This window comes from Embiotoca jacksoni, unplaced genomic scaffold (genome assembly GCF_022577435.1).
Source record: "Embiotoca jacksoni isolate LCO1_2020_lvr unplaced genomic scaffold, fEmbJac1.0.p SCAF_20, whole genome shotgun sequence".
NCBI classification, from domain to species: domain Eukaryota; kingdom Metazoa; phylum Chordata; class Actinopteri; family Embiotocidae; genus Embiotoca; species Embiotoca jacksoni.
Genome location: NW_027185341.1, coordinates 4,028,269 through 4,041,370, shown reverse-complemented (window position 1 = coordinate 4,041,370; position 13,102 = coordinate 4,028,269). Strand labels below are relative to the sequence as shown.

At 39.4% G+C, this 13,102-nt stretch overlaps 1 protein-coding gene across 3 annotated transcripts in view; it reads left to right on the top strand.

Moving 5' to 3' along the window:
- LOC138202043 (liprin-alpha-3-like) overlaps window positions 1-13,102 on the top strand; it is a 28,107-nt gene that overhangs the window by 2,064 nt on the left and 12,941 nt on the right. For 2 of the 3 annotated variants that reach the window (XM_069155720.1, XM_069155719.1), the window contains exons 2-7: window positions 6,339-7,139; window positions 10,153-10,254; window positions 10,761-10,925; window positions 12,168-12,242; window positions 12,345-12,404; window positions 12,621-12,749. In XM_069155720.1, coding sequence (XP_069011821.1) covers window positions 6,804-7,139; window positions 10,153-10,254; window positions 10,761-10,925; window positions 12,168-12,242; window positions 12,345-12,404; window positions 12,621-12,749 — 867 coding nt within the window. In that variant the 5' untranslated portion in view covers window positions 6,339-6,803. The remainder of the gene's footprint in view (window positions 1-6,338; window positions 7,140-10,152; window positions 10,255-10,760; window positions 10,926-12,167; window positions 12,243-12,344; window positions 12,405-12,620; window positions 12,750-13,102) is intronic. The other variant, XM_069155721.1, reaches the window with a different exon arrangement.

Below are 13,102 nucleotides of genomic sequence, written 5' to 3'. Positions count from 1 at the left end.
AAGCCGTGTCTGTCCAATCCAGATTATAGGCAGCTCTAACCAGGACTCAGTTTGACTGTGTATGATGGTGGTTGTGATGATGATGATGATGATGATGATGGTGATGATGATGATGATGATGATGATGATGATGATGATAATGATGAAGTGTATGCAATCATGGTAGAATGACACATGCACCACAGACACTATAATACACACTATTGATCGATTTCAGACTGGTGACACTGTGACATGAGCTCAGCCATTACACCAACGAATCTAATAAACGCGCTTGATAATGAAGCCGTATATTGTAAGCTCCACATTATAGGAAAATGTTATCACCAGCTCGTTGATTTTAAGCCGCCTCCTGGGCCGGTCCCTATGTGCTCGCACCCATATGGCAGCACGAATAGCAACTATTCAAAGTAAAGGCCTCGATAATGCTCATATAGCTGTAATGTTATGGCATGATAACTATTCTACGGCGTTCTCTCTTTTTACAGCTATCTCGCTCTCCCTCCCACTTCTGCACACGCTCATAAACACACACACACACACAGGTCCTGAAGCTCAGTGACCTCACAGCTGACGCTTCAGTCAAAACTGCAGGCTGCACAGTTATGTTTTGCCTGTACTGAATCAGGAGTCCAGCAATGAATAATTTTTTTTTTCTTCATCCAGTGCAGACTCATCATACGACAGTAGGAATGCAGAGAGGTATTACTGCGAGCTGTGCAGCTATTGTTAAAATAAAAGTCTGCAGTAATTATGTTACTCCTTTCTCTGTTGGCCCTTCTGTGGTAATGAAGAGCTGCTGGGGGTGACAAATTCTAAGATTAAACCAACCAAAATGGTGGAAAGTTTTACTTACAGGCCAGTTTACACTTTAGTGGTGGTATATCAAGGTGCTAGACTAACAAACAAAAAAAACAAAAAATCAGGAGAATATCTGGGGTAGTTTTGATCACAAATTTACAGGTAAAAGCTGCTGCTTTTCAATCCCTCCAGGAGTTTTTTTTTGTGATTGTTACGATCAAAAATGCTTGATTTTGCGGGGGATTTTCTCACAAATTACAATATAATTTACAGAGTTCTAAGTGAGTTTTCTGTGGTAATAATCATGCTGCACATCACAGAAATATTGTAGTTCGAATCTTTTTTTTAAATTCATTTATTGAATTTAGAGAACTACGGGGCTAAAAATTACGAAAATGAATGATAAAAGTGATGCAGCTTTACAGAACAGACGGTCTGTGACTGTAATATAGAAACAACGTTTACATCAGCTGTCAAAATAAGAGCTTTAGATGCTGTTTAATTCATGTTAATTCAACACAGGCCTAATGTATTCACAAAAGCAAAATGCAGTCTCTTAAAACTTGACTCGTGTATACATTTTCTGTAGCATATACAGTAATATGTAATCACTTCCACTGATAATGAACATTTCATTAGATGTTATTGTGAAGGCCACATTTTCCGCAGACCCCGCCACTTCCGGTTTATCCGCTTGCTTTTTGTTTTGGTGAGGAGACGAGAGGAGGAGAGCCGTACTGACTGTAAATGAGTTATTTGTGCTAATAAAGCGAGTTTTGTCTGAAAAGACTTATTTTATGCCCTAATACCTTCAGCACAGCTTCTGCTTGTCAGCTTCTGGTTTGGGATTTTTTTTTTTTTTGGTGTAATTAACATCATTATGATTCTAGACAATCTACCCCCCACCCCACCCCCACCCACAAAGAGAATGGCTTTATGTTATATTTCAAAACAGTTGACATACTCAAGTGATTATTTTTTTTTTTCATCTTGAATCAGGGCTGTAATAACAGATACATAAAAACTTTATCTTGAACTTTATCAGTCATAATATGATCTATAATCACAATCAGCTGCCTCGGTGCTAAGCAGACCTTTAATTGTGGTCTTTTTCAGTCAGGTGTCTTGAGTGATTGAGGATCTAATCATCAAGAAAAGTATGTCATGCAAGAGAGCCAGTAAAAACAAATTGAATGGTCAAAGTTGTCAGATTGACCTTTAAAGCGTATTGATTGATTCATAACATAAACGGCTGCACTGAATATAAGATGCAGGAAAACCTAACACGTGAAGAGGTGCTGGTAGCCTTTGAGCAAATTCAAACACGTTTTCTCTAGTTTGTATGTTAGCTAGTAAAGATAAAAAAAAAAAGGCAGCTAAAACATCCTATCATTTGTTGGACAAAAACATGTACGTAAACAATTATAAAAACGGACTTAGCATCAAGCCCATGAACACCTCAGGCTATAGCTAACAGGTTGGCTTCTACTAAACCTAACATTAACTGTTTTATCACCCATATGACTGTATTTCTTCAAATAGTGACGGGCCTTTATTTACCTCACCTGGTTAAGATAACTGGCATTCATTTCTAATTCTCTCATTTTCATAAATGTAATTATTTATTTTGTAATAGTCAAAAGCCTCATTTTGATCTGCTCCCGTTTGCCCTGTTAAAGTTGCCGCTTTTCATTATTAATACAAACTCATCATTTTGTACCGTTTCAAATTAAAAGCCCTCTAGTGTTTTACTAAAACGTATTCAGGAATGAGTTGTGGAAAACTTAGCAAGTATTAAATTTAGGTACTGCTATCTTCTGGTGCTTACATAAAAAAAATACAGTTTGGCTGCGACGTTAACACAGCGTACAGCCGCTGTGACTGAAATCGGACATTGACACTTTAGATTATTAATCCAGAAGAACTGTTGATAATATAGAATTTATTACATTAAATCTTTGGAAAATGAAGCTTGATAACGAGCCACAACTGCACAACCGTGAGCGCAAGCGCGTCATAGGTTCGCTCCGGTGCTTTAACAAACAGAGCTATATCTCTGCAGCTAAAGATCTTCCACTGAAGCAGGTATACATTTCCTTGCTCTGGATTATAAATTTCCATCTCATATTAGTTGATGCCTCAGCCTCACCTTTTCAAGCCTACCCCTTTGTTAATGTTCACAGTGTGATCATGATACAGTTTACTATTGTGCATGCAGCCATTAATGTGGCAGAGAAGCTGCTCTTAAATCTGATTTCATTTTGAACACTCGCACTGTATTTTAGGGAAATGCAGTCAATGCCAGGTCAGTCTTGCGTCAGTAATTATCCGTCAGTGGAGCGGGAAAAGGATGTACGGGGTTTTTTTTTTCAGTGGGACACGCAGGGAGGTTGCCAAGTGCTCTCGCCAGCTCACCAGCATGAGGAGCTAATTCAGAGCTGCATCAGGCCTCCAATTACCAGCTAGCCCATTTTTAGTCTTGGATGCCCCTATGACAACAATAAGCGGTGGTATTTTGCATAAATATGTGCTCTGTAAATATGTAGTGTCAGTTGTCCCCCTTAGTCTTTAAATAAACAGTGCAACACCTGTATGATGAAGAATTAAATCAGCAAGTGTAAATACGTGCATCTGCACTGCTTATTAGAGTTATCAGTAATGAAGTGCTTTAAACGCATTTGAGTCTGCACAATCTGAAATCTCAGCATATTTCATCCCTCTTTTCTCTGCATACTGTAATTACTGTGACAATCTTTCACTGAGGGCTTACATTATATTGGTCACAGTTTTTCAGGTCATCATTATACCCTGAGCGTTGGAATTGTGTTTCCTCTTCTGGCATGAAGGTACAATCTTAAAACTTTAAAAAGGCACAGTCCATAGACAAACAAAACCTGGCTAAGTATTAAAATTCAAACCTCAAAATTAGACCCTGCAATCACTCTCAAAGAAACAAGATTTATCTTGTTGGAGGCAGAGTTGTTAGACTGTGGCTCAGTCTATCAATTATTACGTTATTAAACTACTCTGATGCTGCTAAACATTCATTTCAATCCGTAGAATTGATCAAAATACAACAGTAAATAATGTTTCAAAAGTTATTGAGACTCCTTGTGAATTACAATTATTGTAAGAATGCAAGATTTAAAATACATTGTACAAAAATTACATTGATAACTTGGTGTGAACTGCTGAAAGTGACTGCTCGAAATGACTTTTAGAAACAGTTTTTTGAGCTCAGCTTTCCTGACATCCTCAGTAAAACGAGCAGACCGTGAGGATGAACCTGCAGCCGATTCACTCTCTGTGGTTGTTTTCTCAAACCGAACATTATGCTGCTTCATTTATCAACACACGGACTACAATAACAGCTACCCAGCCATGCTACATTGCCAGGAAGCTGCATTCACAAACCTTTTTTCTTCTCAGCTGCTTCTTTTCATGCGGTCTCTTAATTAAATTTGTTTATGACACAATTGCATCAAAGTTCACCTGGAGTCCTCATCATCAGCATTAATGTAATTACCATATTTGGGGACAACCAATATTTTTTCACCAAGAGGACAAAAAAACATAAGACATAATCCAGTCAAACTATTTATCCAGCCAACAGTACTCGTTACTTATCCTGCTAATGATGTAAAATTTCAATATTACAGATAAAAAAATAAAAAAAATTCTCCTTTGTGAGGGTTTATATAGTTGTACTATTACCCTCATTTCAAAACTCTTGACAATAAGACCACGAGCAGAGACTTACTTCCACTGGTGCTGAGGCCCATGTGCTTCAGTAAGTATGCTCGATTCACAAAATGGATGATTCTGTTGGAACAAAGATATTCTTTATAGCACTGCCCAGTCTCACTGACGTAAAGAAGCCGGCGTCGTTCACTTAAAAGTATAAAGGCCAGTGAGTACTCCAGACAAGACAATGAAGAATAATGGAAGAAAGAGAGGGACTCAAGGCAATATCATAACGCTGATTGCCTGGATCTATAACGTTTTGGCTCACTGTTTGCAAAGACAGAGGCCTCACTCAGTTGAAAAAAAAAAAAAAAAAAAGTAATTTCCTTCCTTTAATTAAAGAAATGTTTTTGGGGTGAAATCACATCTTTCAATTGTAATTGCAGAATGTGAACAAATTATACCTATTTAAACAAACTGTTAATGTTAATCTTTTAACACTTTTATGAGTTAAAAAGTTAATCTACCGAAATGATCCTTTCTGTAAACTTAAAAAAATTGTTTGATGTACGACTTGAAATCCTGTAGTGTGAAAACACTAGTGAGGGAATACTGAGCAGAAACCCGCAACAATCCGTGACAGCGAGCTAACCAACCACACAAACCCAGAGCACGGTAATAATAATAATAATAATAATAATAATAATAATAATAATAGTAATAATAATAATAGTAATAATAATAACAGTAGTAATAATAATAATAATAATAATATGAAACAACATTTCCATAGCAGCACAAGTTTGGAAAATGAATACAAATGACAACATGTCTCATGGTAACAAGTTTCACCCCCACCCCCCCTCCCTCCCCCCCAACTCCTCCACCTGTGCACAGGTAAGAGATGTTAGCATGTAGCATCAGCTAGCACTAGACCCGTTTAAGACAAACTATAAAACAGTCTTTGTTACTCACCTCAGCTTGTTTTCTGAGCAATAACGTCATCCGCAGATTTTTTTTTTTTTTGTTATTGTTGTTGTTGTACTCCTATTTTGTTTTTCGGTGCAAAACGTTAGTACAGACAAGTGCGAGCAGCTGACGACGACAGTGCGCCTCCATGTTTGTTTTGGTCTGAGGTCACGTTTGATCTCCCGAGTTTCTGCGAGATTTTAAGGCCGTTCTGAAAACCTAAGTGTTTGATCCTCTTTAAAACGTCTGGTGCGTGCGCTCTAATGATTAAAAGGTTAAAAGCTTTATGGCAAGGGGTCTCCCAGGTTGTTAAAACTGGCTAAGATTTAAAATCTAGTCTTGCGTGCAAAGGGCTTATACTTATCAACGAGCTGTAGCTTTACCTGTTTTACTGACAGACAGGCTATCAAGTGGTATTGATCTATCACTTGGTATTTTTCAAAATCTTGAACTACGGTTATAGTACACATAATTTAAAGCAGTATTATGTGTTATCTGGACAATAACTGGGCTGAACAGTGATCTCTTTCCTGTCTCCTTAGACATGTCTCAAGTAGTCTGACTCTGTGTGTATGCTACTCAAATACTGTACACCTTTCATTTAATTTGCTGTAACTGGAAAGTCGAAAGCTTGACAGTGGATGTATGAGCAGAGATTCCCCTTCTGAATTAAATTATTGTGTACAAAGTCAACATATAGGCCTATTTCTGTGTTAAAAATTCTAATTGCAAATCATTTTTTTGTCACATTTCCATAGAGTTACATTAGTGGGTGTTGTGAGCTAAAACTACCAGCTCATGTTTGTGGTGACTTTTATCATTTGTTACATTCACAGTGGAATTTATTGAGGGGGATCTAATGCAATGCTTGCTCTGTTTTCCAGCTCTCACCCCCGGGGCTGTGAGGAGCTCTGCCTCTTGGACACAATTTAGGAGCATCGGCCCTCCTTTATCCCTTCCTTCCCCATCACCCTTTCCCTTCCTCACCCTCCGCCAGTCCTGTAGCTGCCCACAGAAACGGCTTTCCTGTAGATACTTCTTCCTTGCCTCACAGGGGAACACGTAAGCATTCCGATCACTTACCATGCAGGTTGGGACTTTGAAGGAAGTCAAGTGTGCAAAGACGTGCAGAAGGGAGAACTAACAAAAAAAGGCAATAAAGACAAGGAAGCTGTAGATGTAGACATGACCAAAGGAACAATATTTTTGGAAAACTGAACATGAAAAGATTTATATTTTGTACATCTAACTTTTAGCTCATAAAAACCCAAGGCACGACAACACACATTTTGCACGTACAATCCCCTATTTAGTTTTCTTTATTAACTTGACACACACGCCACGGTCTCATGATGATGTGCGAGGTGATGCCCACCATATCTGAGGATGGGCGAAGTGGGACTGGCGGAGGCCCCTCCTCACCTCCCGGGGCGGGGGTCGCAGGCTCCGGAGGTACGATTGGTGGGGGAGGATTCAGTGGCAGGGAGCCCCGAAGCGGAGGAGACGAAGGGGGCAGCACGGGGAACCTGGAGTCCCTCATGGTCAACATGCTGACAGAGAGGGAGAGGCTGCTGGAGAACCTGAGGGAGACACAGGACTGCCTGGGCACAGCTCAGCTGCGCCTGCGCGAGCTCGGCCACGAAAAGGAGTCACTTCAGAGGCAGCTGTCAATCGCTCTGCCACAGGTAAAGCTGTGTGTGTATGTATTCGCAATCTGTGCATGTATGTGGTGGAATTAATCGCGTTTGAATGTGAAAGTATGTGTTTTGGCGATGCAAGGGAGGTGAAATCGCTTATCCTCAAAGACTAGTTACATATGAGTGTGTTTTCATGAGTCTGTCATTGTGAAGGGAGCTCATGAGACAGTAAGCCTTTGCAGTGACGGCTCATGGAGAGAGACGCAGCAAGAAAGAGGTTGGCTACTTCCCCCTCTGCATCTTTATAGTTTTCAGAGTAATGCAGAGGTTTATGTTCCCATCATTTTCTGGCTGTCTAGTCTAAGTTGCATCTGCCATTTCCCCCTTATTGTCTAATCAGGTTTTATTATGTTTGTTGAGAATAGTGTTAGTGGATGATTAATGACACTGGAGGATAATATTTGTTAATGGCTTAACTAAATATTAGATTTTACTGGAATTCTCTTAGTTTACTGGGTAAAATAGCTTATTAGTAATAACCATAATTTAAAGATTTTATCCTCACAGCTTTCTGTTTTTCCACTGGTAAAAATCCCCAGCTCTGACTGTGAATGTTGTGTTTACAGTATTTATAGTTTGCTGTTACACAATGTCTTTTCAGCGCCATATGTGAGATCCCTTTCTGTTCTCCCCAGCCTGTAATGTGTAAGGTGTGTCATCACAAATTAACCAAATGGAAGCAGTCACATTCTTTTTGCGCATGTTGTGCTCTGTGATAAACACCAGCTCTGCAGTGACTCATCTCTTACAAACATATAGGAATAGGGGTGGCCGATATGGTACTCAAATATTGTCATGATATGACTTGTTATTTTCTGTGATAACGATATTCTTGATGACATGAAAAAATACAAAAAAAAATATGTAAGTATTAATTTCAGTAACATACTATATGATAATATACAACACATTTTAGATGTCAGCATAAACGTAAAGATTTCTTTTGAATATTCAGTAAAACCTACAGAGAAAAAGGATCTCTCTGTTCCTTAGTTTGTAAACAACAACAGTAACTAATTGGTTGGGTACTGATTTTCTGGAGTCAACGTTCATTAATTCATTTTGGGTTTTTACTTGCCCTTTTTTCTTTTTCACTTACAGTAACATAACGAACCGTCGTCGATTTGTTCACTTCACCTGTGTCTCTCCTGCTTTGTGTGCATAGTGCAGGATGAACCCTGTCCTTCATAAAACAGAGGAGAGAAAAACAGGAGACACCGCAAATGTCTCTGAAACTCATACTTATCTGAAATGAAGTAAATAACAATGCTGCACAACCAGTCGGAATATGTCCATCATCACAATATGAATTTGTTTCATCCCATTTAATATTACACCGGTATTATTGTGATATGATATGAAACACCTCTATGCAGAAACCTAAAGAATCTGATTCAATTCAGATTAGCACATTCTAAAACTCTTTGATATTTTGTCTCCTATTTCGGTAGAAATTTCGGTAGAAATAGGAGACAAACAAGATAATGACAAAACCGCATTTCATCCACAACTTAAAATTACCATAATATTGAATTAACACCTCTACAGCTGCAACAAAGAGTCAACTGATTGGTCTGCAAATATTTTGATAATTTGTTTATGTGATTTTTCAAAATGCTATTCATTTATGTGTGTTTGCTGCACTGCTCTGTCATGTGATAGTGAACTAAATATCTATAGATATATCTATGTTTATGAATTATTAGTCTGACAAAAAAAAGTGATTTAAAGACATCTTAAAGTTTAGGATAATGCAACATTTTATAGACTGAACAGGTAACTGGTTACTGAAAAATTAACAGTTTAGTTCACAAATACAAATAACTTTTAGTTATATTTCCAAAAACCTCACACAATCTCATATTACAAGCTTTGCAATTTTGCTAAATAATTACTTTAATGAGTTATATTTAAATGTAAAAAACATGATTCATGAGAGGCAGAAGATTACAGAAAAATTTGCATTTGTGTAAGTTTCCATGAACATTGTGGAGCCAGACTCCATGCTAAATGAATGGAGAACATAGCCTATAGAGATAGAGTGAGTAGAATTAGAAAAGAAACAACAAGGGGACAAGAGAAGCCAACTGAGAAGCTGACCCCTATCCAAACAAGAAACAATCCCATAAGGCCAAGAGCCAATGGACCCACTGTGTCACCATCTGTATAGCTCTCTCTCTGCTCCCCCCCTAACCCCCCCCCCCCCTCTTTCTGCAAACACAGACCCATTTCATGTGTCTACCGTCAACTGTTTTTGAATCATAAAGCAGGTAATCCTGACCGTAAACATCTGCACATTATTGTCATTGTCATAAACAGCTATTGCCTCCAAGCTGAAGCCTTGGATGTGTTTTATGGCGACATAAAGAAATCATTGACCGTGGATTCTATGAGTTTTGCTCGCTGCCTGCGTTTCGTTTTTTCTCTCTGAGCAAATAATGTAAGACACGCTCTCCTGTTAGCATTCTGCTTCAGCATCGTGCAGGAGTTGCAAATCTACTCCCAGCGGTGTTGTAAATGACTTATCGATGCTGTGTTTTTTGGGGTCTCTCTTGTGCATTCCGGTGCCGAGTCATTGTGTAACAGTGTGATGTAATCCGTCCATGAATGCGAGTTCACAGAGGAGGATGAGCAAGAGAGAGTGGTGGTGGAAACTGTGTCAGTGATTTACATGATTATTATGTAGGTTCACATCATGTACGTCCTCATTCCTGGTCTCAGGTGTTTCACAGTGTGTTTCTGGAGGCCTTTGGTTATGTATATTTTTAGCGTTGTGTGTGTATTTGCTCTGTACGTGTGTTTGTGTGTGCTTCGAGGAGCCGATTGTGTTTTACTTTCAGAGTCACTTGATACTTTTTTAATGTCTTGCCTGAATTATTATTTGTTCCTTTAAACTCTCATTGCAGCCCAACTGGCTGTGCAGAGACCACTTAAACTAATAAAGCCATACATTTAAACAGTTTGTTTTGTTGCCCCTGAACGCAGCTTGTGTGTTCCACAGGAGTTTGCTGTGTTGACTAAAGAGCTGAACGTTTGCCGGGAGCAGCTTCTAGAGAGGGAGGAGGAGATCGCTGAGCTCAAGGCAGAGAGAAACAACACACGTGTAAGATATTTAGCGGCCATTTTGCTTATTAGCACTGTAACAGCCTCTGTGTTATCTTCCTCACCCATTGTGTTTGTGTGGGTGTGACTCTGTTTCATTTGATTTTTTTTTTTCCCCTTCTTTCTCTTCCTTTTTGCTCATCCACATTCTCTTTTCTCTCCGTGACTCTATTTTTTTTTTTTTTGTCTCTATCTGCTTCCCTTATCTCTCCCATTCACTCCTTGTCCCTTTTTGCTAACCGGGGACTCTTCTCACCACCCAATTACATCTCCTTGTCACTCTTAAAACCCTTCACTCATCTGACTCGTCTCTGAACCTTCTCTCTGTCTATTTTCTATCCTGTCCCCTATCTGTTTGTCTTGTTCTCTATTCCAACCTCCTCTTCCGTGTCCTCCATCCTTCAAACTGCCTTTCTTCCCGACATCTCTCTCTCTCTCTGTTCACCTCTTCGCATTCTCCCGTCGCCTCCCCATCTCCCTCCCCCTTCAACTCACTCAATCTTATAGCTGTTGCTGGAACACCTGGAGTGTCTAGTGTCTCGCCACGAGCGCAGTTTGAGGATGACGGTGGTGAAGAGACAGGCCCAGTCCCCTGCGGGGGTCTCCAGCGAGGTGGAAGTCCTCAAGGCCCTCAAATCCCTGTTTGAGCACCACAAAGCCCTGGATGAGAAGGTGGGTCTAAAAAAATAAATCAAAAAAAGCAGATGTGAACAATATTTGTCATCAACAATGCACCACACAACTAATTTCTATGGAGTGTTTTAGTCTCTTTCAGCTAATTTCTTGGAGTTTTCCAAATTTACTCATCGGTCTCAGATGTTGTTTTCGGTCGCAGCAGGCAGCTGTTTTCACAAAGAAAACCCAACAAACAGACTGTGTGTGGCAGCTGACCTTAAAATAAAACAGTAGCAAGACAGAGTCAGCTGCTGGCTGTGAAAGTAGAGGATCGTTTCGCAAAGAGCAAAGATATTTCACTGTAATTGGTGGAGACCAAAAATGGAGCACAATGGATATTTCACTTGCAGTCACTGGTCACCAGAATCTTGACACCAATTAATGCGAATGTTGTCCTGCAACTGTTTGCTGACATTGTAGCCCGATTAGCTTAAAAAGCAATTTGTCAGCATCATCTCAAATTTGTTTCTGCTGCCCCCAAGCGGCCAAAAAAAAAGGAAATCAGTTATTGCTGGTCGAAGAGTAAAAACTACTGAGGAAATTTCTTTTGACTTAAAATAACTCAAAGTCTGGCCTTTTTTTTTCACATGTTTTGAAATGACTGTACGCCATTTCACTGTTTAGTGACAGATATAAATCAATACCCTGTAGTTGAAGCTCACAACTTCACTTTCTCATAAGCAATTTCTTATATTTTATCACTGAAAATTATACATATCATAATCAAAAAAACTACAATGGGAAAATAATGTGATGTGTTATTTCTCTCAGAGCACACAAAGTGTGGTTGATCATGTAATCACTAAATGGTTCCTCTTAGACTTTACTGCAAGTATGACTAACTTAACAAATGTATCTTATACAATGTTAATAAAGGACTGTTCTACTCCTCAGTTGGCACTAGAGCATTGTTCAGGGTGATAAGTACAGGTCTATGTGAATAAACCGTGTGAGCCTCACCCCTCACACCCAATGCAGGTGTGGGCTCTACTGAAATGCAGCGCAGTGCACAGAAATACCCAATGTCCCTTTTGTGGTTACCTTCTGTTGTGATGTAAGTGTTTTGGCCTCTAATTGAATCATAAATTTGTCTTCATATTTCTTAAAAGTGTATCAGGATGTAGTTACTGGCGAAGGGTAAAAGGTCACATCCATTTTAGTAATAAAGAGCCCAAATCTTAATTGTATTGCCACAATGGGTGGCTGACTTATTTAATCTCTTGTTGCTTCACCCCGCAGGTTCGAGAGAGGCTCCGTGTGGCCCTTGAGAGGGTGTCCATGTTAGAGGATCAACTTGCAACATCTTCTCAAGAGGTAAAGTCTGACTCGAAAGAATTCCTGTCTCAAGATACTACATCTGTCTCAGTGTGAAGAAAACATTAACTTGGATTGCTCGTTTTGTCTCCCTCTTTTCAGGTAATCTCTTTAAAAGACCAAATTAAAAGACGTCAACAAGGGGTGGACGGCGGGAAAGATGTAAGGGAGGGTTTTATGCATGTTGGTTCCAGTTCTTTTTGTGTATGTGTTAGCATCCAGACAGTCAGTAGACCAGTAGATATTGGGTACCTTGGTGTGTCAGTGTGACTTGAACTTATCTACAGCACATTTATCTTTAGCTGCGGTGTTAACTGATTCTAACTGATTGTTTTTCTTCATCACTCATTTTCTTTTGCGATATTGTCATCATTTCAGCGACTACCCAACGGCCCCTCCTCTGGTCTGGAGGACGGGGAGCTCGAAAGGCAGAGAGAAGGAGAAATAGAGCGACAGAGATCTGAACTCTCCCAGCTGAGGGAGAGGCTGGCCCTCATGTGCCGGCAGGTGAGTGTTTGTGATCGTTTATCATGGTGAGCTCTAACGTGAGTTTTGGAGCTTCAGAATTAGGACATTTTAAAAGCAAGGATGGTTTCACCGCTCCAACGGAATATTTTTAGGGTTTCAAGTTGAAATTGTGATTAAAATGTTTTAAAGACCTTGAAAAGTTTTTCTCAACAACATGAAATACCCACCATTAAGCAGCAATCAAACTTAAAGTTTAAAAAGAACATTTATCAGTCTGAATTAAAAAAAACTCCGCTATACTCAACTCTAAAAGGCTTTGTGGGTGTGGATTGATCAGATTTGATTGACAGTGTCAATGTAGCATAAACAAACAGCCTCACAACTGTCAGCAC